This window comes from Haliotis asinina, chromosome 3 (assembly GCF_037392515.1).
Source record: "Haliotis asinina isolate JCU_RB_2024 chromosome 3, JCU_Hal_asi_v2, whole genome shotgun sequence".
Classification (NCBI taxonomy): Eukaryota; Metazoa; Mollusca; class Gastropoda; order Lepetellida; family Haliotidae; genus Haliotis; species Haliotis asinina.
In genome coordinates, this window is record NC_090282.1 from 84,177,823 (window position 1) to 84,204,441 (window position 26,619).

The following is a 26,619-nucleotide window of genomic DNA, read 5'->3' on the forward strand; positions in this document are numbered from 1 at the left end:
GACTAAAATTTTGTTCTTTAACCTCACATTGTGAGCAGCACAGTAAAATGTGGCAGATTGCTTTGTATGGATCCAAGTAAAATGTGGCAGATTGGTTTGGCTGGATCCACGTAAAATGTGGCAGATTGTTTTTTTTGGATTCAAGTAAAATGTGGCAGATCGGTTTGGTTGGATCCAAGTAAAATGTGCCAGATTGGTTTGGTTGGATCCAAACAAAGTGTGCCAGATCGCTTTGTTTGGATCCAAGTAAAATGTGGCAGATTGGTTTGGTTGGATTCAAGTAAAATGTGTCAGATCGGTTTGTTTGAATCCAAGTAAAATGTGGTAGATCACTTTGTTTGAATCCAAGTAAACTGTGCCAGATCGCTTTGTTTGGATCCAAGAAAAAATGTGGCAGATCGCTTTGTTTGAATCCAAGTAAAATATGCAGATTGGTTTGTTTGGATCCAAGTGAAATGTGGCAGATTGGTTTGGTTGGATCCAAGTAAAATGTGCAGATCTCATTGTTTGGATCCAAGTAAAATGTGCAGATTGGTTTGGTTGGATTCAAGTAAAATGTGCCAGATCGCTTTGTTTGGATCCAAGTAAAATGTGCAGATTGGTTTGTATGGATCCAAGTAAAATGTGGCAGATTGGTTTGGTTGGATTCAAGTAAAATATGCCAGATCGCTTTGTTTGGATCCAAGTAAAATGTGCAGATTGGTTTGTTTGGATCCAAGTAAAATGTGGCAGATTGGTTTGGTTGGATTCAAGTAAAATGTGCCAGATCGCTTTGTTTGGATCCAAGTAAAATGTGGGGATTCCATGCAATAATAGGTCCCTAGAAACTGGTGCTGGTTCAAAGAGAGGTCACAACATATTTTGTAATATAAACCAGTTTAAGTTTTCTCAACCATATATTGCTTTTGTATTTTTACTCTTTGACAATTAAGAAGTAGACCAAATTTCCTCTTTTCAAAAGGAAGACAAAATGTGTCAACACATCTTACCCTTTTTAACTGGTTAATAACACTGCAGATGTTAATGTAACATATGCATATAATATAAAGCTCTTTATGGGAACCTAAACTGGTCTGACCAGCTGCCATGCAACCACATTTTACGCACAATAAAAAGTACCAGTTCAGCACTTACCAGTATCCTGTTTGTTTGGATAACATTATCCTTTCTGCAAGACATTTGGACAACACTGATTAATCGTCTAGTGTACCAGCACACTTGTTGAGCCATGTGTCAGCTTCACATAGAGGAAGGCATGCTGTGATGTATGCCAGAGATGTTTACCCCCTCAGTGAAACACATCAGTACTGACATCATCATAATGTTAATAACACCAAGCAGCCTGAGACGTGTCACACCAGTATTTGAAATAGCAGCCTGTCCCACCGCCAGAAATATGTTATTTTCAACACGGACTACCTGATTCTCAAATTCGCCTGCCTGACGGTCGGGTTAAAATTTAAACATTTATATAAAGATAATATGTGGGCAGGGAGGTTTTGGTCAGGGATGGCAAGTTTAAAATCTAATCAGCCTGGTGGTCTGGCTGCAATTTGTGGGAGTTTCATACCTCGGACACATCATCTCCACGGTGAAATACAACTGGTGGAATGAGATACCAAACATCGTGATATCATATCAACTGTTCGGGTTCAGTGTGATGTCCCTACTGCTTCTTATGATGAATTCAGGGTGTGCTGTCAACCTGGGTCACAAGAAATATTCAGTTGAGCACTGTTGTCAAGGTATTCATGGGACCAAACAGAAATGTTGAGTTAACCTCACTTCAAGACATCCAACAACATTATATATCACTATGACATCTATACATATCGATATAACGCAAACAATTTGATATCATTTAATAGCATGCTAGTCATGTGATTAAACAAAACCCACATTGGATTCTCAGTAGCTCTTGATTTGAAACTATAACCTGTTATCAGTACTGCTTATTTGTAACAGTGAGTTATCACAAGGTGCTCAACTGTATATTGTGCCAGTGTATCAAGGTGACTACTGTATATTGTGCCAGTGTATCAAGGTGACTACTGTATATTGTGCCGGTGTACCAAGGTGACTGCTGTATATTGTGCCAGTGTATCAAGGTGACTACTGTATATTGTGCCGGTGTATCAAGGTGACTACTGTATATTGTGCCAGTGTATCAAGGTGACTACTGTATATTGTGCCGGTGTACCAAGGTGACTGCTGTATATTGTGCCAGTGTATCAAGGTGACTGCTGTATTTTGTGCCAGTGTATCAAGGTGACTACTGTATATTGTGCCAGTGTATCAAGGTGACTGCTGTATATTGTGCCGGTGTATCAAGGTGACTGCTGTATTTTGTGCCAGTGTATCAAGGTGACTACTGTATATTGTGCCGGTGTATCAAGGTGACTACTGTATATTGTGCTGGTGTATCAAGGTGACTACTGTATATTGTGCCGGTGTATCAAGGTGACTACTGTATATTGTGCCAGTGTATCAAGGTGCTCAACTGTATATTGTGCCAGTGTATCAAGGTGCTCAACTGTATTTTGTGCCAGTGTATCAAGGTGACTACTGTATATTGTGCCAGTGTATCAAGGTGACTGCTGTATATTGTGCCGGTGTATCAAGGTGACTGCTGTATTTTGTGCCAGTGTATCAAGGTGACTACTGTATATTGTGCCGGTGTATCAAGGTGACTACTGTATATTGTGCTGGTGTATCAAGGTGACTACTGTATATTGTGCCAGTGTATCAAGGTGCTCAACTGTATATTGTGCGAGTGTATCAAGGTGCTCAACTGTATATTGTGCCAGTGTATCAAGGTGACTAGTGTATATCAACGCACTCCTAACAAATATAATTACTGAGCCCATGTCATCTAGCACATGCACATACACAAAGTTAACAATGTACATACATATAAAAAGTTTATTGCAATGTATTTAAATGAACAGTATATATATGTATATATGAATTATGGTAACTGTCATCAGAATATACTAGTAACATGTTACTTCGTACATACAGTCCAGTGTCTGCTCTCAAACCTCATCTCCCTCACCCCATTCTCAACCTCTGGAGCATCTCACTGAGCATGTTAAAACAGCCATAACTTCGTGAATCAGTTCCTGGCATTCTCAATATTGTTATGAGAACAGCAAACCATAAGGCTGGTTTATACTTCATACATACATTGTGCCACATGTTAAAGTACATGGCATCATGCACAGATATTCAAGGGCTTAAAGGAGGAAACGTACGAGTTGTACCTAATTCTATCTCAGTATGAACAGACAGTCTTAAGTATTATCGTACACACAATACAGACAAACACAAATGCTCCATTCACTTCTATCTTCATTTAGAAGAAAAAGAACATAAGATGTGAAAATGAGGGAGGTGGGGTGGGGGCAATTTGGGCAGCAGCAGTGCCAAGTCAAGTTCACAAAACCATGAAACACATATTTCACTTGTCTCAATACTCATCTCTGTTCTATTTTGAACAAATGAAAACAGATATTTTGAAATTTACTTCCATTTGATACACTTCCACAGTTTCACCAACCACTTAATATTCAGTGGTGAAAACAGAAATAAGTGTACATTTTAGACAACTGGACAAATCAATATACTATAAGGTATGTAAGCATCTGTTTCCATTTTTGTTCAATGCTCTGATGAAAAAATATATGAAAATTTCTCCAGTCTATTCACTACTATTTTGTGAGATTTCTGTCACTATTGCACAACATAAGAGATAGAGAACAGGTTTTAACTGCCAAACCACATGACAGTGTCCAACAATGTATACCACTCAAAAATAGTTAAGGAACACCTAATTAATTAACATGCATTAACATCAGTTAACCTGTCACACCTGTAATATTAATGAATCACACCTTTAACCTTCTTCGAGTGGTGCAAGTCCAACAACAAATCAACTAAAAACAAACCAACTACAATACCACGTAGGAACTAGGCAACAGATACCATCTGTTGACAACACAAATTATAACTGCCTTCCACATAATGAGTGTCATGTAACTGAAAACACAGGAAATCTGTGATACGCCACATAAGAATGAATCACAGTTAAGTCTGAACGTTTCACATACGACTTGTTGCCATGGCTACATGGAAAAATCAATATTGAAAAACGGAGGCACTTCACTACATTTGTCATTGTAAATATAAGTCTTGTATACATACATTTCTCTATAAACCAATGATCATTTCCACATGAGAAATTCCACACTTCTAAGATATTGCTGAAAAAAGGCTTTATGCTACACCTTTATACACTGACCAGATCAGCAGTATGACTGCACATGCATCTGTTGATTAAGTAAGTGGAATTGGTCTTAAACCATACTTGGCAATAATCCAGTAGGTGACACCGGAAAGGAACAAACTCAACACCAATGGGAAGGTATACCCAGATCTTTATCATGACATGCAAACATTCATCACTACTCACTGACCCAGATTTTCATGAATCAGTTAAAGCTTACCTCAGCATGAGAGACCTCAGCATGAGAGAACCAAGTCATGCATTATGGATAGTGGAGACCTGGTCACCTCACACCAGACACTGGATAGTGGAGGCCTGGTGACCTTCACACCAAACACTGGATAGTGGAGGCCTGGTCACCTTCACACCAGACAATGGACAGTGGAGACCTGGTAACCTCACACCAGACAATGGACAGTGGAGACCTGGTCACCTCACACCAGACAATGGATAGTGGAGACCTGGTTACCTTACACCAGACACTGGATAGTGTACGCCTGGTGACCTTCACATCAGACACAGGATAGTGGAGAAATGGTCACCTTCACACCATACACTGGATGGTAGAGACCTGGTCACCTTCACACCATACACTGGATAGTGGAGACCTGGTAACCTCCATCCAGACACTGGATAGTGGAGCCCTGGTCACCTTCACAACAGACAATGGATAGTGGAGGCCTGGTAACCTCACACCAGACACTGGATAGTGGAGACCTGGTCACCATCACACCAGACACTGGATAGTAGATGCCATCACCTTCACACCAGATAATGGATAGTGGAAGCCTGATCCCCTTCACACCAGACAATGGATAACTGAGACCTCGACCTTTTCACACCAGAGACTGGATGGTGGAGACCTGGTCACCTTCATACTGGATGGTGGAGACCTGCTCCCTTATTCTCAAAACATTCGTAACCCTAAGAATTCTTAACTCCGATCATAGCCATTGTATTAAGGATGGGCTTGCAATGTTCATAGGGCTACGAACGTTTCGAGAATAGCTAGCCTGGTCACCTTCACACCAGACACTGGATAGTGGACACCTGGTCACTTTCATATCACACACTAGAAATCATACAAAGAAGCTGACAGGAAACATTCTTATAAAAATGTTAAGAATTTACATCCTGCATTGGACAATCAGAATTAAGTACTCAAGCCTGCTAATGCCCTCGTAACATAACAAATAAAATTGTGTCAACAAAGTAGGTTCCATCAGTCTACTGGTAAATTTCAAAGCTACATGACCACATCCTGCCATGACTACATAGCCATGTAGCAGTGCTGACTCAGACACAAGACATCTGTGGGAATAAGAAAGCATTTCAACAGGTCATGCCAACCACGCCCACTGGCATGAAGTCCATGATCACCTCAGCCAGTAGTATGTGAAATACACTCAGCAGCTACCACAGTCAAGCATAAAGTGAACCAAAATACACCAACCATATTTTAAACCTGAAATCCCAATTCTTTGAGTCAGAAACATGTTATGTTGTTTGCAGATCACACAATATGTCAACAACAGATGCCAATGACAACAATGTACACATATGACATTGGGTTTAACAGTGTTGGTGTGGTGACACTCATGAACAAACAGGAAAACTATGCTGTCAGTCCACACACAGCATGCATTCAACTAGGACATATCTGAAGAACAACTTCACATTGGAACATAAGGCTGTCAATCCACAATCAGCATGCATTCAACTAGGATATGGGCTGGTGTTATCTGAAGATCCGCTTTAGCTGGTACTGAAGGGACTTTGAGTTAGCAAGTCCAATGGCCAGAAGAAGAAGCACATAGACAGACATCATCACCAGGAACTTGTTCTGCTGAAACCAGGTCAGGTGACCTCTGCTCACACCAATTCTGGAACAGAGTAACATCAGTCACTGGAACATTTGTTCCAAACCGTCAGTACAACATGAGGCATCACATTTGATGCAATACATGCTTACGTCTCTTTTGACTTTTGAAATATAAGGGTTAAAACATTCACAAGAAATATGTGAACAACAGTTAGCAGCAGTTCAAATGTCGTTGAAACTAAAATGATTGCAACACAACAAAAGTTCCTGGGCAGTTCTCCAACTTGTAAATAATGCCACTAAAAGAAGCTAATTGTTACAGTTCTTCTCTCACGGTGAGTCTGAGCTGTGCAGAATAGTGTTTGATCAGCATTCCAAGAGACAGTGAGTCAATAACAAAGAATACCACGTTTGATGGAATGTTTTCATTGCGTGCGCAATAAACAAGAAGTTACTATTTATATAAAGTTGTATAACCCTTTGTTATTGAGTAGAATATGGTGACTAATATTCGTGTCATGAGGCAATGCAGTTCACTGAGCAGAACACACCTTAGTCATTTCAGGACTTGGTTGTTGAGTGATCCAGGATTGTTACTTCTGGGACCTATATCCTTCGGTTTTATCATGTTTCTAGTGAGAAGATAAGCTGCATCCAGTGGAAACAGACGAGTTTTAGAATGCTGATCAAAACCCTACCCTAGCTTACCCTAACATTTGGTCAGTTACGAGAGAAAAAGAGACAGCTATGTCACCATCAGAGACTCTCCGTGTTCGTGTCCATCTTTCATTTACTCACTGTGTAGGTTTTGTCTTCTCAGCATACACCAACAGGTAACGAACACGCATGACCTCGTTGTTCCGGACCACATAGTACTTCTCCGGGACATCTCCTGCCATGCTGCCAGCGACACGTGCTCTGGACTTCTTTACACCATCCTCAGATCCTGCCGGGCACAATCAATACATGCATGAACAACCCTCCACATACAAACACATGACAAAATAGGCAAATACTGTTCATGTATAAATACAGTTCAAGTATGAATACGGTTAAGTATGAATACAGTTCAACTAATCTTCACAATTTACAAAGCTGGGCGCAAGAAACTGAATAAGCACCAAATAAATCCATATTGATATCAAAAATGATTGTTGACTGAAAACACCGTTTAAATGACATAAAGATCTGTTAGTTGAGTCAAAGAAAAGGTGATGTTTTTCCGCTGATTCAATGTTTTATGTGAAATGCATAGTATTTCTCCTCTGATGAGGCGATGATTTTCGTAGACAGGTTTTTGGCATACAAATGGAAAAGTTGTCTTTTCCCTGAGTTCCAAGCAACGTTACTCGGTACATGGTGCACCGATTTTGATAATTTTTGGATTTATTCGAAGGGGAATTTATCGGGCTTTGTCATAGTAAGAATTGCAGCTGCATATTCCACAATTTCCCACCCAGAATTCGCCCATTATCGAGAGTGGGGTGTACGCTTGTGGGATCCTAGACATATTATTCTCAGCAAAACAAGCCCCTGTGTCTGGAAATATGGGGTGTATGGACACTTGTAACAAACCTGTCTTCTCCTGACATTTAACACTGGGGTCGTCGATCATCTCGCACACAGCTACACATCCCAGTTTGTCTCCCAGTTCGCTGCTGTCCCAGGTTAAGCCCGTTGGGCTGTAGGTCATTGACACTGCCAGCTCACTAGACAAGTACGTACCCTCACCGAACATAGACACCTGGAAAAGTGTCAGCATAAGTTGTATACCATCATGCCAGTGCCACTGGTGGACCCCAATATGTACAGTGTAATGTACTGAGTTTGAAATTGAATTAAGAAATGATAACACAAATACTGTATGTTCATAATGCCAAGAAACAGCTCTCTTCTTCAGAAAATCAATGTCTCCCACCTGGCACTTGGGTAAATCAACGTGAGTAAGGTCTGTTTTCCTTCAAAATATTACTATATTTATGACTACTCTTGGCCAGAAGTACATACAGACTTACTTTATTCATATGAGATGCTAGACCATTATGCAGAATAGAATGGAAGTTTTCTATACGACTCCCATGATACGCAAAGAAAACTTTTCTGTTGTTGCGGACAAGTTGAAATTTGGCATCATTTGTTTCACTGGGTGTCACCTCGAAGATGAAGTTAGGAGATGGCACCTCTGTTGTGTGACCAGTCATTTTCTGGATCTCCGCAAACTGCAAGTGTGAGCATGCACATGTTTACTATTACTTAGAACACAACAATTTGCTCCAATCAGTAATATTATCAGTGCTGTTAGGGGGTCACTAAAAATGGGTGTTTGATCTGTAAAGCAAGAACACATCTCTCTTCCTATATGTTAACTTCACCAGTAAAGATATTGTGCTGACTAATCAAACATCATTATCAAAGATTTCAACCAAAGACCCCCGGGTCCTTGAATTGGTACAACTATTGTTCTAAAGTGTACAACAGCAACATAACCCAGAAAAGTGTTTGCCTATTGAACTGATTATATCATAATACATAGCACCATTACTAACAGCTACAACAAACAGCTGGGAAAGTCTAAACAAGAAAACAAAGTCATCAATATCCCCCACAACGACAAAATATTCTTCATGAATATATCTACAAGTTATGATTATGTCAAATATTTTGGTGTGTATATAGAAAAGTGGAAGCAGGGTCATTAAAGGTTTAAACATTTCTGCTCCTCAAAGGAGCTCAACCACCAATTTCTGTCTATGTCAAAATGCCAAACTATTTTAATTCCAAGACTACCAAAAGGCACCAGTACAACAGTAGACCACGCTATGTACCAAGTTTACTGAAGAAACGGGGAACAGTTTTAGAGTTCTGCTTTGGAAAAGAACACAGTCTCCAGTTTCAGTCGAAATCAAACTTGTTGCCTTGGAAATGCAAAGATTATTTTATTCAGAATTCGAAAACTACCAAATGGCACCAGTACACCACCAGATCTATCAATGTGCCAAGTTAGGTGAAGAAACATTGAACAGTTTTAGAGTTTTGCTCTGAGAAAGAGCACTACCACTAATTTCAGCCAAAGTAAAACTTGTTGCCAAGGAAACGCTAAAAATATTTAATTCAAAATACCAAAAGCCACCAGTACACCAATGTATGTGCCATGTATGGTGAAGAAAATAGTGAACAGTTTGAGAGTTCTGCTCCAGAAAAGAGCACTACTACCAATTTCAATCTAGGCCATACTTGTTTCCATGGAAATGCCAAAAATATTTTATTCAGAATATCCAAACTACCAAAAGGCACCAGTACAATACCATACCTATCTATGTGCTGAGTTTGCTGGAGAAATACTGAACGGTTTTAAAGTTCTGCTCTCGTAAAGATAAATGTGCATGGATGAACGCACAGAAGGATGGAGCACATTATAGTACCCCCTGCAAAACATGTTGCAGGGGATAAAAATGATGCGGAATTACCAAAGTTCTATATTTTTTTTACTTTCATGGACGATACACTTACTTTTGATCTGACATATTGGAAGTTCTTAAAGGGCCTGGTTTCACGAACCTCTTGCTGAAGTAGCAGGCCGGTATATGACTCTGCCACAAAGGTGTGTTGATGCCTCAGGTTATCTTTACAGTCTGCACGAAATATGTCAAAAATATGATATAAGCATACAGTTGGTGCCTACCTGAGCCTTGTCAAGGGATGTGAGAGTGAATGACTTTGAGTCTAACACCCAGTGAATCAAGTCAATGGTCTTGCTGGGAAGTGATGGTAATGAAGAACCCACTCTCTGCACATTTGGAATATCCCGCATTGCCCGCTCCTATAAGTGAAGTAACATGAACGAGAATGTCAAGGATACAATTGCTTTACAGCATGCTACTCACTGTTTTCCAACACTAATGAACTCAGGGTGATTTCTAAGTCTCAATTCCAACACATCAGCTTTATCCAGGCAGGGTGAAACTGCATGGATGTCATTTTCCCCAATATATGTGAAACAAAGTTAGGTGACTTTAAGTCTTAACTCATATGCTCACGGTCTTGAACAAAATGTGCAGAAGTTAACATACATGAATACCATTCAAAGACCATATCCATGACATGCCAGGGTGCTGCAAAGCAACAACAAATGCAACACAATGATTGCAAAACAAAAAGGGTCTTGTTAAGGGTCAAAACTTATCAGCAAAGAGCTGTCAAGATAGTTACAAGTGTGAGGACCTTTCCTATAAGTGAGAAAATCCACAATGATCTGATAAAACTGATAAAGTAAAGGGGCCTTCGTCCACAATGATTCATGTTTCATGCCAAAGTTATAATTATGTCATGCAGCTGTCAGAAGGCTCCCTCTACTGTGGACATGGGACTGGGCAGTAGTTCACCTCGACACAATTTCTACAACCTCAACATCGATTACAAAGGATGCCATTCAAATGTCATTATCTATAAGCATCCCTGCCATGTTACTCTGATTGCAATAAAGTATCCCAGCTCAGTAAGCTTTTCAGGTTTTCTGATCCAATTTGATCCTATTTATGTGGGCTTGTTTTGACATTTTTACCTTGAAATTTAATCATGTCATGTAACAATGTGATGTCTGTATTGACCTATGATATTGAAAAAAACATTTGATTGTTTGAATCTATACCTTCAAAATGTTTTCATTTTTCATCATGACAATGAAAATGTGACTATTAATGGTTTTCCAGTTTATTTCAAGGCGAAACTTCTTTATTTCATCTTTGATCAATATGAGGATACACCCTTATACAATCCCAAAACGAGCTGAATTCAACTTTCTCGTGATGCTCGCACTATATTGAGGGAGTACTCGCGTGATTGGAATTTGGAGTGCACAAGCAAAGCCATCGGTAGGGTGGATAACCACTTGCTATCAGGAGAAGTTGGCAATGGAAAGGCGGACGTTTAGTTATATAAAAGAAAAACAAACGTCCATATCCTTTAACCGAGATTGCTAATTGCTAAACTTTGACAAGATTAGTGTCCCATTAAATAGGCTGAAACTCTTCCTAAAATGAATTAAAACAAACCCAAAACACGCGATTAGCAAAGAGAAATACGATAACAAAATTGATTTACCAGTGATTTCGTATCTTTATCGTTGAAAGAGTTCATGAACATTGGAGGGAACGGTCGAAGGACGGTGTCAAATCGGTAACTGTTTGCTGCCGACGAAAACAAGCTCCATTGCACATCGACAGCAAGTGGGTCAAGTTTTATCCTTTCTCTTATGAATTGTATTTTACTTGTCTGACCATCGTCCATGGTGATTTTAATTTGATAGCAAGCTTCAAATGAGCCTTAACTCCAAATGGTCACTGACACAGGCCTGACCCATTCATCTCTGAACATTACCAACAACTAACTTTACTACGTTTGCTTCCTTCAAAGTGCGCATGACAAGCGGATGTTTTGATCTATCAAGTTCCACACAGCGATGATTTATAGAAGACATCTCTAGCACGCACTGTCACTGAGCGTAGACAAGTGTATGTTCCTCACAACATCCTCCGGTAATGTGTTCAGTGTGTATTGCACCCCTTGGTCCTCGTTCCATGCACATCCGTTCGTTAGGAAATGGTTATGCATTGATATCCTCTGTGACATGAAAGATCGCATACCCTTCTTGGCAAGACGGCTGACTGCTCATGCTATAAGTCACATTTTGACAACTGATGTACATGCCGCGATGCGGATGGTACATTGTTGAGTACAGTACTGCTGCAAATCATCCCGTGACAGTGTGCAGAGAAACCAGTCTTAGGGGTACTGCACTTAACTGAGCACAGTGTTTCGGATTAATTAGCGCTCATTAAAGATCTGAAAGGGTACCAGATGCCTAACCATAACCTTAAGGATCGTAAAGGGTGCCGAGTCCTAACCCCAAACCCTACCTGAAGGATTGTAAAGGGTGCCAAACCATAATCCTAAGGATCGTAAAGGGTGACTAACCCCAACCCCAAACGCTAAGCATCATAAGAGGTGTCTAATTGAAGTCACCTGTGATCGAAGCCACCTGTGACCGGGTGTAAAAACCTGGGAGTCAGCTATGTGTGCAGGCACTTTCCGTGTTGTCACAGCCCTTGGTGTACAGACTCTTTCCGTGTTGTCACAGCCCCTAGTGTACAGACTCTTTCCGTGTTGTCACACTCCGTTGGTATATGGTCCAATAGTGGCCACATGAATACCTCTAGTTGCGGGTATAGCAACGTGCAGTAAGCCTTCACAAAGTTCTGTGATTGTGTGTGTCCCAGTCCACCCACCTGTGAACTGGGTTTCTCGTTAGGATGATAGAGTCACAATAAAACCGGTTGTATACTCCCCTGGGAGTTGAGTTCATAATGTGATGTAGAGATTGACATCCAATAATCGAGGGACACTAATACCAGCGCCTTGTGCAAGCACTAGTTGCATGGATGTGTGCGCTATATCCTATAGTAAATAATATAATATTATATAGTTACTACATACGTAGACTGTAATATTCCTGATAAATGTTCACATGATCACTAAAGATTACCTCTTAGCCTTCACTTCACTAGCAAAAAACATTCCTGCAGCTAGTGGTCATTTTGTCATTGGGAAGAAACAAAAGAATTACCCTTAGTCCAACATCAATTTATGCAAGGAGTTCAAATGTTCATGCTCACACTACTCTAATCAGTTTACTAGTGGAATATTTATCAAAAATATTTCTATATCATATTACAGGAAGAATATAATCTTGGAATTGACAAAAACCATGCATCTATGGCACATATTTGATATCTTTATATTATTTGTGACATTTTGACCATATTTGCTGGGAGTATTTTGTAGCTGGGCCAACTAAAAACACATAAAGTAATCAACTCCGTATTACAAGTATTTATGGCGATAATAACCACTCTGAAATGTTGTTCAACTAGCAGTACGTATCGCAATGTTACCAACTCCACTACATCGCGTGTTTCTTCCGCAACATCACTGTGAAGAGTTTTACTCTACATGTGAAAGGAAATAAAATGGCAGAGGGCAGACCACGTGGCCCTAATATTTTGATAACAGGTTGTTTATTCGTAGCAGTAACGTTTATATGTACAAGGCATGATAAGATTCGTAATATGATATATCATACACAATCATTATAAAACGCATACTGATTAGTGCTTTGCTGGAGTTCAAACCTGCCGATAATTTGTTTGCATTCTTCTAATTTGTAAGTTTAAACTCGTTTGGTGGCAGGTGTTTTACTTGTTGTTTGATGATATAATTGTATATACATGTGTCCTCGATTCTGCATTATGACAAGGCGACATTACGGTAAGCTCGTCCCATCAACAAAACAAAACTCCAATTTTCAAGGACTAGAGCACTGTAACTTTAACGCTCTAGTGTTTAAACGACAAACACAAATCCCGAGTGCAGCGTTGAAAACGACATACGCCCTAAATGCTGGTGTTACAGCCTGCTGTACAAGTAGTACACGGTGTTGATACAGTGGAATGATCTGATTAAATGAGTACATTATGTTAAATATCTTGTATGGACGAAGACAGATTTTCATATATGATGTGTTAAGTATTGATGTGCTGAAACTTAGAAAGTGCTTGACAATTTGCCCTTCCCCCCAAAAAGTAGTTACAACTTTGTATTTATGTTATATTTCAATTACAGAAGAGTGACACACAACATTATTCAAAACAGGAAATAATCTGATGAGGCATTGTTCATGCTGATCAGACAATTATTTTTGGAAGTCTGTCATACCTTGATGGCACAAAATGGTACTTTAACAGTATGTCCAGGGAAAATGTTTTTTTGCAAGCTTCCCTGGTATACTGCATAGTGAAATATTTGTATATATGGTGCAGTATGTTTATTTAAAATTCAGAGATATGTGTTTGTGTGTACAGGCACTCCAGGGACAGGCAAGACTACCCTGGGGTCTGAGGTGTCACAGAGGGTTGGTTTCAACTACATCAATGTTGGCGATGTCGCCAAGCAGCATGACTTATATGATGGTTGGGATGACAAGTACCAGTGCCCTGTCTTGGATGAGGACAGGGTATATACAATGTTCAGCTTCATTATTTTTGTGAAATGAATACCATTTTCATGCTTATTGTTTATTCACAAGTACAAGTCCTAGCATTTGAATTGTTAAGTCACTAATGTTTCCATACAGTTTCAAACCATTCAAGGTTATGGTTAAGCAACCGCTCACCAGGGTGCCATCAGTTCTCTTAGACAAACATATTGAGTAGGGATGCATCGATACTTTTTCTAATACAGTACAATTTCAATACATTCAAAACTGTATCAGTGTTGAGTTTTGAAAGTATTGGTTTAAATGTTTAAACGTTTACATTTTGTAATTGTATCATGTTTTTTATGTCATGAGATATATTTCATAGATATTTGTGTCATAGATATTTATGTTATAATTGATTATTTTTGTTGCACAAAGAAATGAAAACTTTTAAATCTCTTAGAATTCAGAATGTTGATCTTTTTTCATGGATAGTTATGAATTATGACATGTTAATGTTGAAAATGTAATACACAGTATTTCTGCAAAAAAGGGTATCATTATGCATATCAAATTATGACATGGGTATCATAATGTATTTTGATTTATGAAACTTATGCATTGTGACATCCCTACCATTGATTGTCCTGTCACTATGAGAAGCTTGCATAGATCTTGTTTAAGTCACCCTTTAAGAACAATGTATGGAGAGTGACTGGTATCACTGTATTATTTCAAATGAAATATTCTTTCTATCACTTGCTGACGATACAGGGAATGTCAGAGACATAAGTTCGATTTGGAAAACGCTTAATCTCTTTAATCTCACTCACTCCAGGGTATGAACTCGTAAAAAGGCTGGTTAGATGTAGAACTTGTCAGCCCTGAAGAAAATGTACCTACCCAACACCTACCCAACACCTGCCCAACCCTCAAAATATCTTCTTATACATGTCTGAATAGTAACCCAACTGTCAGGCAGGTGAATTTGAGAATCTGTTAGTCAGTTTTGAAAATAACCTTGGCACTCAGACAGGCAAGTATGCTGCTCACTCATGAATAACTATCAGGAGAGCACCTGAACCTAATTTAGATGCAGGCCATAATAAAGAACTAACTATGTTTATCCTAAAAGTTTCTGTATGATGCCATGATCTTTTGTAATTCTTCCAGTCAAAGAAATTTCCAATTATCAGTCTTTTTAGCTAGCTGAACATGTCTAAAACTGCAACACTTGTGTCCTTGTCAGGTGATTGATGAACTGGAGGAGGTGATGTCGTCAGGTGGTAATGTTGTTGACTATCATGGCTGTGACTTCTTCCCAGAGCGCTGGTTTGATATTGTCTTTGTACTGCGGACAAACAACAACGAACTGTATGAAAGACTGGAGAAAAGGTTTGTGAAATGATGGAAATAATTGTACAAATAATCTCAACATTGCAACCACTACTTGTAGGCAAGAGTCATGAGCTCATGTCTTCATGGGAGTTTCTTCCCTTTGACCAAGCAGAGAGTCAAATGTGATGAAAGTTGATACCATCTTCACCAAATCTACCTTGACTAGTTTGGATATGCCATGTACAAACATGCAGTGGTATAGGAGATCCAGTTGTCAAAGGTGCTGTTAGAAATCTATCATCAAGGAGTTTGAATCCCAGTTAATGTTCCTGCATTTGTCAGCTCCGTGCCTGTTCTCTTGGTGATACCTACGTCACCGAGTGCTTTCATCCTACAAAAAGGTGACTGGAATCAAGTTCAACACAGATCACAGTCATGCATCATGATTTTTTTATTTTTAATTCTGACATTTGCAGTAAGTTATACCGATCATGGACCTGGCTACCTGACATATTTTGTATGATTTTTTATCATTAAATCCCATATAGCTTATTTTAAACCAATCAAGTTATGTTCATCAAAAGATAGTTTCATTCCACACTGTAGTTCAACTTTACATATTAACCATTTTTAAGAACATCCTTTTCTGTTCTTCCAACATTGTTTATCCCTGCCATGAACATGCATACCGGAGTCCTACCGGTATATACTAACTGCTTATGAATGGCAACAGCATAGCTCACCAAGCTAAATTATTTTCCATGTCATTATGAGATTTTACACTTTTACACCTCAAAATACACTTATAGCATTCCTACAGCACAAATACACTTTGATGGTAAGTAGGTGGTCTGGTCTGCTTTCAGTTCGTTTTCAGGTTTTTACATTTCTAAGGGAGCTGTCAAGTTTTATTTTGTTTTCCCAGGAATATACAAGTTGACCAGTGCTTGTTGTGATACAATAGAATTCTTCCTGGTGTTATACAAGTGGATGGATGTGTAATATAAGAATTATCTGTCAGTGGAGGATAGAAAGTTGTGCTGCAGCTTCTGTGGACTGGGATTTTGTAAATTTTCAAATTGTTCTTTTGCAGAGGTTACAGTGGAAAGAAGTTGGAAGATAATATTCAGTGTGAGATTTTTCAAACCATTTTGGATGAGGCTCGTGAAGCCTACAAACCGCAGATAGTTCATGAGCTGCCAAGTGACACTCCTGACCAAATGGAAGATAACCTGGACAAAATACTAGCATGGATTCAACAGTGGACAATTTCCCACTAGCACATAAGGAGGTGGCTGGCTGAGAGCTGGCCATGATTTGTCTGATGTGCTGTAAACATCTCCACAGACCTTTCTAGTCTGTCTGAAAACCAACAGCCTTGATGGAACATGTAGCTCATCTTGCTTCTTTGTACATGCAGGACCAGGAACACAGTAGTGGCTGTCTGTTCATCATGTGCTCAGTTTCAGCCCTCAGTCTTCAGATCTCTTTAGGGCATATACAAATGTGACTGTTAGGCAGACATGTAATGTAAAGCCTAAAGGAAGTGATGTTTGCTGAGTAATAAGGCAGAGGCCATGATGGTGTTGATGATGAAGTAATGTTGTTTCATGTGACTGTACGAACCCAATCATTGCATGGAAGAAGTTGCTAGTTCATCCTGCTTTCTGCCTGGAAACTGAATAATTCTTGTTCTGGAATGTCTGCTTTCACCAGGAGAGGCATTTTATAGGTGTTAGTGTGGCTAAAATGTCTGTTGTAAATTTCAGATGCAAAAAGATTGGGATTCATGTTTTCAAAATGCCTTGTTCAACAGAGACAGTAGGGGTGGTGAAGGATTAATATGTTATGTTTACTAAGCATGGTTGCAGCTTTTCATGCCTCTGTGTCCGAGTGAAGTGTTCTGTCTAAAGAATACCCCAGGGTACAAGTATGGAGGGGGTGTAGTAATCATCTACAGACTGCCAGTATGAAACTATAATTATAATTACAGTCCTATGAACACATGAAGATCAGACTTACGGAAGGTGTGATTGTTCCAGATAGTCTCAGAATATGGACATAGGGTTATCATTGTTATTATCTGCATTATAACCTAATTATCATATAGTTACAACAAAAAGAACCAGGTCGAATGCGGACAGATGATAAGAGTCATGTCTAACGCCATGATTGTTTCCTTTATAGAATTCACCATTATTATCCTTCTGTCAGTTTCCAAGCCAACATTTGGGCTGGTTTAGTGTTTCATGATTTAAGCATTTGAACAAATATGACAAGTTGTGTACTGAAGAGGGCCTCAGTAAATATCACATTTTAAGGCTCTTAAATTCTTTGAAATTGTGAAAATGTTGAGACAAGTTAAGATGACTTGATGACTGTTTTTGTTCTTTCTCTCACGTTCATGTTATGTACTTGTGGCATTATCATATACACTGAGATGACGTACACCCAGATGTTTAGGTAGACTGTATATACAGGTGTCTATCCTGAAATATGAAGACATCATCCCTGTGATATATTAGCTTTCTCTGGACATTTATTGTTATGAGTATGCAAACTGTAGTATAAATCTTAATTAATGTTACTTCCTGTCACACTTCATACTGATTATGATTTAATCATAGGTAGGGCCATTTCTGTAATTACCTGTCCACATATGCTTAGTCTGAACCTTGTCTTCAGTCCTATTGGTTTACATCTGCTAACATCTTTCCTGAAGTAAGTTTGGTTTGTTGAGGGGGTTGTTGAATTGTGATATAATGTTTATATTAAAGAATAAATAGAATGAAAGTGTATATATTCCATGCCTCTATCGGGCCCAGTTCTGTGAGGAAATCATCACTGCTGTGATGTGCTGTTTCTCTCAGTGGCTGAAATGTTGAATGGTTTGCTCGTCAGCTTGTATGTTTTCCACAGTGAGGGAGCCCGTTTCTTGCATGGCTGGCACTTCAAGAAAAGCCCTACCTACCAATCAGACACCTAACTACTAAGATGAAAGGAGCAGTGGAACAGGACACACAAGTGTGGAGGGTTTAAATAGGCAGAGTTTCTGTCCTTTTCTTGAGTAGATACTTTACCCAATCAAGCGCACATATACACATGAGCAATAATTAAGCACCCTCTGAAGGACAAGGACAAGCTTTTGAAAAGTTGCTCAAGACTGGTGGTTATGCCTGGCATCAGAAAATTATCCATATCACGTGTTGCACACAGTATCTCAAAGGGTGTCACATGCTGCAAAGGCCCCTGGGACACCAATCAAGAGTGTGAAAGTTAATAACTGTATGTTAACTACATTTTTCCTAACTGATTGTAAGAAACCGTCAGTACAGAACATTACTTTTCTTGAGGCGTAGACTGTCAGAAGTGGCCAGACTCACTATGGTATGTTTCTGGTATGCATGATGCAACCTCGGTATTAACTGGATGATAAACTACACGGCTGTATGTCGCTTCATGAAAGGAACACATGGGCACCGATGAAGTAATGGATCTTCCAAGACCTGGTTCAAGACAGAGGAATACCAGTGACCGAGTCGGGCAATGCGCAAAACCATGTCTGAAGAACAGATGGTAATGGAGAGACTCAGACCTGTCTTGTTCGCGGGTAGGCACAGACAGGAACGACCCGTGATTCTGGCTCCCAGAAAAACTTTAACTTGACAGCATGACATATGGTTCACAGGGCCGATGTTAACATTACCGACCGCAGTTTTCGCGTATGGAGACTTGTTAAAGGTCACATACAACGTAAAACACAACTTTGCAGATTCCGATACCTTTTGTTATTCACTTACCAAAACAAATCATCAAAAATGCCAATTCAAGCTATAAAGTTGAACAAAAAACGCGATGAAAAAAAAAGCCTGCGAAATCGGACTTAGAACGATTCGCTGAATTTCCCCCAGCGATGGGGGAAAAAGTGGTTTCAACATCTGTGCTGCGCTGCGCGCATGACGCATGCGCAGTGAACAGCTTCTCGGAGCTTGAAACTGTGCATGCCCGGTGTAGGAGGTCGTGAGCAGTAGTCTAATCTTGGTTGTGTACACAAACAAGTAAATAATCTATTCGTTACATAAAAAAAGCTTGTTGATTGTGGTCAGCAGCCTCTACATGCATGTCGTCAATGATTGAAACTGAGTATTGCATATTGTCATGAGCAGACACGCAGGCAGACATGTAGGTGTCAATAAACCAGACATTGAGCTTTCTCTGTGGTAGAGGCTGCTTACCACAATCAAATAAACAGGAAACGAGAGACATGTCTCCGGAGACATACTATTTAAAAGAAATGTTCATAAATGACCATGAAAAGGGAGGTTTGAAAATGCTAGATATATCTTTTTACATCTATATAAAGATTAAATGATCAGCAGACTAGTCACTATTGGCAGACCGACGGGATTATGGCAGCACTTACTACTTCAAACACTATCGCCGTTTGAGGACATCGATCTCTTTAACTTTCAAAGAGATTAACTTTTATCCTACTCCAAAAATATTAAAAATTTGGTTTGAAAAGATGTTGTAGTACGCTATATTTGTATCAGTAAAACACATACTGAATGCATGAGAGACTTTATACGCCTACCAATATTGAATGTTTTACCATATACTGATACAGGTCTGTTCGTTTCATGGTATAAAAAAGCTATGTGGCAATCACACAATACTATAGGATAATCTTCAACTCAAGTGGGAATCTAAGCTTGATACTGTTCTACCAGATACTTATCTTGCTCATGTTGCTGACTGTTTTACAATGGTTAACGTTGTTACCATAGAGAATAAAGCTAAGAACTTGCAATTCAGAGTAATGCACAGAATAGTCTCGAAGTCATTTCTCTGTAAAATGGGTATTAATCAGGATGACACATGTACTTTATGTGGCAGAGAGATAGAAACACTCGAGCACTTATTCTTCCTATGTTTGCAAACTGGTACAATTTGAAAACTGGCACTTGCCACTGTATAGGTTTGTATTGGGGTATCCTGAGGCAAGTGTATAAGTAAACCACATTTTAATCCTTACCAAGTAATACATCAATAAAAAGGATACACCTCTGAGGAATTATATTTCGATCAACTTTTCTATTTCATAAAACTTTAATACGATTTGGGAAAAAAAATTGATGAAGATCATTCAGATTTCAAAAGAAAATGTTATGTCTCTTTCAAAATGACTAACCCAACAAATTGAAATAGTGAGTTTCTCTGTTCTGCAACCTGCTCTCTCTCATCTTTCCTTCTTTCTCTCTCTCTCTCTCTCTCCATCTTTGTAAAAACAAAGTTACTTATGTTGTGTATGGAATGCGACGTAGAGAAAGAAAGTAAAACAGCATGCAGGCTTCCAGCATATATCTGGAAAATGTGTATTTCAACTTGTCGGTTCTGTAACATTTGACGGAATAAAATAAAAATTATTAGTAGAAGTCGAACTTGTTGCCATGGAAACATTAAGTATTTTACTTAGAATTTCAAAACTGCCTAAGGGCACCACTACACCACCAGACTTATCCATGTGCCAAGTTCGGTAAAGAAATAGGAAAACGGTTTTAATGTTCTGCTAGGGAAAAGAGCACTACCACTTGTTGCCATGGAAACACAAAATAGTTCAGTGTAATGAATTATACTGAGATTTACTTAGACCGGGTACTACTTGACGTTTTGAGGAAGCATTGTTTTCACTGATCCATACATGCATTTGTCAAAGATGTTTTGATTTTTAATTCATTAAATAGTAACTGGTGCCGAGAATGATCTATTTCTGGACGTGATGGGCGTGATACATCAGCGAAACGATCATACTGGGTGTATTTCAACACTATTATTAACAACTGCTCTACATGTGGGAATGCTCAGTGATCAATAGTTCCAGTCTCAGTGCATCTCTTGGCTGAAACAATATTTGAAAATTTGTATTTAACACGGAAATGTATCAGGATGTATTCAATGTAGTGTATAATATATAAAGACTACACAAACATATGTCTACCCAAAACACCTCAATTATGTGACGGGATAACACGCTAATGGCTCCTTTGGTCTGCTAATGTTTGTCATAATGTGTTTCTTCTGATGCTTTCCAGACTAACAATTAGTCTCTGAAATTATTTACTGAAAAAAGTTCATAGTTAAAAAGTAATGATACAATGGAATGGGCCGGAAGCTAAGGGAATCTAGACTTGCCACATTTTCTAGACTTATATTGGCTCTCTTGGATATATTGTATGACAGACTAGATGCGTTCATTAGAATCACCAAACCGTGAATTTATTTTCCGTATTCGAGAAACATTTCTAATTTAGTATGAATTTGCGGCCGTTTTATCAAGATCAACGATGTGGGATTCAGGTTTGGGCTTTTGAACTCCAACTTTCTAGTGGCACTTACAGAAACACGGGAAATAAGCTAGGGGAGAAACCCGAAAGAGAAGAAACCCCGTCTCAAAGGATTTAAACTGACGTAAGAAGGAATTCAAGCTGTTTGATTGCAGACGAGTAAACGCGACATTGCAATCAGAAATGAGCCTAGGATTCGAGTCCTGGACTTCTATTAACAATAGTTACTACATGTCCTGGAAGCAACTAAAACAACTTTAGTGTTTAAAACAACACTAAGTTACAGCACTGACGTCTCCGATCCACAGAGAACAAAAGACCGTATAAAATAATTACAAATATTTATTCATTCATAAAATGAGCAAAAACAGATGCAATTCACTCAATCCAACATTCGAAAGACTTCGCATGTACACAAGGGCATGGGAAGTGTAACAGAGGTGACTAGATGGCACTCATGGTGCGTGGAAACTCCGGGCACCGCCACGCACAGCTTCGTACACAGAACACGTGACAGGATGAAACATGACACTGTATGGAAAACGTCCGTTAGGTATTAGGCAGCAATTAACAACAGTGACAATTTCAAGTACGTTTGAACCTGTCGTAGAAGGTAGTAGGCTGTTTATCAAAATCAAGCGATATTTTAGGTCACCATGCTGATCCCGTTAACAATTGCTCTTTGGGGGCTTCGATAAATGTGTGATCAAGAGGTTTGCGGTGAACTTTCAAAAATGAGACAGAAACAAAATGATTGGCGATCACGAATATCGCCAACCAATCAGGAGACAGACGCCATGATGGCAGTTAGAAGGGTCCCTTCCCGTCACAGTCGACAGCGGAATGCCATTCGCATTTCCTTGCGGTTGGGGAGAAGGAGGTACCGTGAGGGCACTGGATTCTCTGTGTGCGCCGACCATGCTGGCACAGGATGAAGTGTTTGCAACTCTCGGGGTCGGGAACTTGACCGTCATGGGCACACAGGGGGTCCTCCTCTCCTGAAATTACACGTCAGTATTCGTCAGCCCTTTTCACAATACCACGGGCATTCCATATAGAAAGATATAGATTTTCGGTTGGGTTTTACATTTTGTCTAACTTTGTGGTCTCCACATGGCTTTACTTTGTGAAACTTAGATCGACTCCCTATGCCATTTGGATATAAATATATATTTTACCTCATCGGCTTCAGACCAGTGTCCGCGATCTTCGATAAGCTAATGCACAGGCAAACTGTAGCGCAAATGGGGTTGCGCAGCATAGATAATATGACAAGTCTTCAGGTATGCGAGCGAAGCGAGCAAAGGTTGGCGACGTACTTTCCTCGCTTCGGATCGAAAAATATTTTTCATCTCAAAATAAAATATCTCCACCACATTTCCTACCCCATGTTTAATAATTACTCCACTGAAATATGTTTTATTCAACATTTTAAGCGCCACTCGTGGTATTCGCGTCCATTACCCCTTCCAGCTTCCGGTTGAACGGAGTGACGGAACAAGCATAAGCAAAAATTTAAAAAAAATACCATTTTGCCTAATTTTATCATGAATCTGTTTGGGTTTATTGGTCTTATCTGTCGTCGTTATTGTAGAATTTTCGTAACATTTATTCTACATAAAAACACTTCTGGCGTAATGGGCAAATGAAGCAGGGGAGGTAACTGGAAGTATCCCATATGGAATAATACCCTTGTGTTCCTTCACTCCTTTGAACCGGAAGCTGGAAGGGGGAATGGAGGCGAAGGACGGTCTGACCCAACGCGAATTGCGCGTAGAATGTTGAATAAATAATATTTCACGTGAGTAAGTTTTCATCATTGAGTTGGAAATGTGAAGAAATAGGTGTATACTTTTGATGATGTCGATATTTAATTTTGACATGAAAAATATTTGTCGAACTAAAGCGAGGAAAGTACGTTGCCAACCTTTGCTCGCTTCGCCCGCATGTAAAAATACTGGTAATTTTCTCTATGCTGCGCAACCCATTTGCGCTACAGTTTGCCTGTGGCTTATGTCACAGCGTGGAAGTAACTATCACATTAGTACTGAGGTGCCTTTATTACATCGGACTCGATACGAATGATCTGTAAAAACTTCCAGAGTTAAACCGTTGTCCAACTAAATTAATATTTTATAAATTATTTACTTCACAAAGCAAACAAGTCCAAATAACAAACTGACATTATGAGCCGACCAAGGGTAGTTACCGAAGTTGAGGATCGGACGGAAAGGACTTCAACCATTCACACTGCTAGACTTATCGCGCCATCTATGTTATGTTGAAGGAGACTTACTGATGACGATGGTCTCGGGTACTTTCCTTGGTCCGCATTCATTCACGACGTTGTGGGCAAACTCGCATGTGTTGTTCCTAGGCAGGTACAGCGTGCCATCACCGCAACGCTGGATAGCGATCAAAGTGCCGTTTGCGCATGACACAAACTTGGAGCAGTCCTCGGGGTCGGGGTTATTTCCGGTTTGCTTCTTGCATCGGGGGTCGTCTGTGAAGTGAAACAGAGAATGCTGAACTACATGGCTGAACTTCATTAAAAGTCACTACACTTTCGCTAAATTGCAAAAACGAGGAAACCATGGTGTGGATACATATAGTTAGTGTGTGATTTAATGAAAAAAGAGATGTGAAAAGTTATATAACCTAAAGCGAATGTGTGGACATTTGCAGCTATCCATACATACCGTATCTCTGTGATGTACTATTTCTCAAAACAGTCCTAAGTCTGAATTATGAAATTTGAGAAAACGCAGGGAAATGCATTTCCCAAATGAACTTAAATCGATATTAAACTCAAACTTAGTTGGCAGTTTGAGTTTGGTTGATGGATTACGTAAGTTGTTTGGTCTTTTGGATTAAAAAAACAAAAACAGTTGAGCTGAAAATACATCTGTTCTGTATTGTCACACTTAGTTTCAAATTTGAGTACTAACTTACGCTTGTTCAGTGAAATTGGGACCTGGAAGGTATTGTTATTTTCAATTATCCTTAGGGTCTGTTGTATAGCGAGGGTGTCACACGGCGTGACACGCCCACCCCGCCCCTACCAACCCCCATTCCCGAATCGAATTGCAGAACGCTGGCTGCCTTTAAACGGTTTCTAGGATGTGCATATGGAAATTCCCCGGGGTTAAATGCACTGTACCAGCTGTGTACAGATATGGCTGAAGATTTCCTGTTGGATGTCGGGACAGACTAAATGGTATGTCAGAACTGTGCGTTGGTACCGTACTAGTGGAGTTTTTTTGACCAAGGGTTGACCAAGACAGTACTTTCTATAACACTTTCTATGGCATATTCTATAATATGTTCGCGGGCGCACGTGTCTAGGTTGTAATAGTCAACACAGAGCGGTATTGTGGCCACTATCGCCGACCGCTATATGCTGGACGAAAACTTTCCCGATTCGTGTTACAAATTGATAAGTAAATATATTGTTGGACTTTCTAAAATATAATTACTCTTACTTCTGCGTAAATGTCCTGGAAGTGAATCATGTGGTATTGCCACTATACTACGACGAATGATCCATGTAGAATTAAAGGTTCGATGCAGATTTGGGTCGTAATTTGGTAAAGGAACCGCAATGGGTCAAGATGCATTAAATCCACAATCGTTTACACAGATACCACAAAGATCTGATTATCCAGATAAAATCGTCCATGAAACCCATTTACACTGTATTAGCTTGTATCGGTGGGAAAATAAGCATTCTAGTTTTGCACAGACACGTGTCATTAAATGGCTTCTTTGAATACACAATTAGAAAGGGATCAAATGAAATATTTGGGATTACACTTTCTCACTAAAACTACAAATTCTGGTACTTTGTGAGGACCCTACGGCTGAAAGCTATACATTGCCATTTAGAAAGTAGTCAAGTGTAACTTTTTATGCTCTGAACATTTAATCGCATTGTCCCAAACACCTGCGAGGTAAGGAATCACTAACTTGCCAGTGATAACTTCCAGCGATTTCTGGAGATATGACAGTAACGTCACGGTAAACCCCACAAAGATGGCTTTAAATTTAAAGAACCTTAGTAATTTCATTAAAATCCAGCTTTTGCCAAAGTCTGACTTTCAATTATTTATGAGTTTCGTCAGGTGACAAGACATCATGCATATTTTGTCCTTATATTTCAGCGTTTTAAACATGCCCAAGTCGCACAGCTTATTCACTGGTAAAATCACTGATTTAAATCAGTTTAAAAGAATCCAGCAGCCATCGTCGGCATCATGGTGTACTTACTGGCGATGGGCACTTGTGGTGAGCCGTTACAGTCGTCCCTGTCGGGGTCCCACTCCCAGACACAGGCTGAAGCCAGTTTCGACCACACCTGGCTGGCGTTGCATCTCACGGACTGAACAATTTCACCGTCGAAGCCGCACTGATGGGCGACCATGCAGTCGGTTTCGTCCCTCACCCAGAGGCCTGGTTGAATGTTGAGACATGTTCTCTCATCGGCGAAGTAGTCGGCGGCCAAGGCGCATGCGACGAAGACTACGACGAGCCCGAAAAGTCTACTTCCTACCATCTTGCTCGTTGTCAGGGAACAGCTTGGAGGTCTGAGGAAACCAGCTGATTTTATGCTTGGACGGCGAACGTGTTTTGTCTCAATTCGTTGCCCCTCCTCAAGCTCTTGTCAAATATCCCCCCTGTCTGTTGAGGTAGAAGGACGCGTGGTTCATCTTATTTATGATAGTCTGTGTTTAATCAGGATCTGTTGTGTGCCGAACTCACACGTCGGTGCCTCCCTGCACATGTCCCCCGGGCCCTTGGC

General features: G+C 39.8%; 3 protein-coding genes across 7 annotated transcripts; 1 reads left to right on the plus strand and 2 right to left on the minus strand.

The window, feature by feature from the left end:
- Window positions 1-2,914: 2,914 nt before the first annotated feature.
- Window positions 2,915-11,537, minus strand: LOC137278628 (protein mono-ADP-ribosyltransferase PARP16-like). 5 transcript variants are annotated; one of them, XM_067811110.1, is made up of 8 exons: window positions 11,208-11,537; window positions 9,790-9,927; window positions 8,123-8,326; window positions 7,683-7,851; window positions 6,906-7,053; window positions 5,003-6,168; window positions 4,791-4,966; window positions 2,915-4,682 (listed from the first exon to the last, which is right to left on the minus strand). In XM_067811110.1, the coding sequence occupies exons 1-6, from the start codon at window positions 11,391-11,393 to the stop codon at window positions 6,024-6,026; spliced, it is 990 nt and encodes a 329-aa protein (XP_067667211.1). In that variant the 5' UTR covers window positions 11,394-11,537; the 3' UTR covers window positions 2,915-4,682; window positions 4,791-4,966; window positions 5,003-6,023. The 5 variants fall into 5 exon arrangements, with proteins under 5 accessions (XP_067667211.1, XP_067667212.1, XP_067667210.1 ...); XM_067811111.1 differs by lacking the exon at window positions 2,915-4,682 and adding an exon at window positions 4,684-4,718; XM_067811109.1 differs by lacking the exon at window positions 2,915-4,682 and adding an exon at window positions 4,684-4,754.
- A 1,486-nt stretch (window positions 11,538-13,023) lies between these two features.
- On the plus strand, window positions 13,024-18,275 carry LOC137278629 (adenylate kinase isoenzyme 6-like). The gene is made up of 4 exons (XM_067811113.1): window positions 13,024-13,175; window positions 14,024-14,175; window positions 15,389-15,534; window positions 16,571-18,275. Exons 1-4 carry the CDS (start codon window positions 13,133-13,135, stop codon window positions 16,755-16,757), a joined length of 528 nt encoding a protein of 175 aa, XP_067667214.1. The 5' UTR covers window positions 13,024-13,132; the 3' UTR covers window positions 16,758-18,275.
- Window positions 18,276-22,145: 3,870 nt separating this feature from the next.
- On the minus strand, window positions 22,146-26,373 carry LOC137277163 (probable chitinase 10). The gene is made up of 3 exons (XM_067808837.1): window positions 26,088-26,373; window positions 24,118-24,324; window positions 22,146-22,819 (listed from the first exon to the last, which is right to left on the minus strand). Exons 1-3 carry the CDS (start codon window positions 26,371-26,373, stop codon window positions 22,629-22,631), a joined length of 684 nt encoding a protein of 227 aa, XP_067664938.1. The 3' UTR covers window positions 22,146-22,628.
- Between the last annotated feature and the right edge of the window lie 246 nt (window positions 26,374-26,619).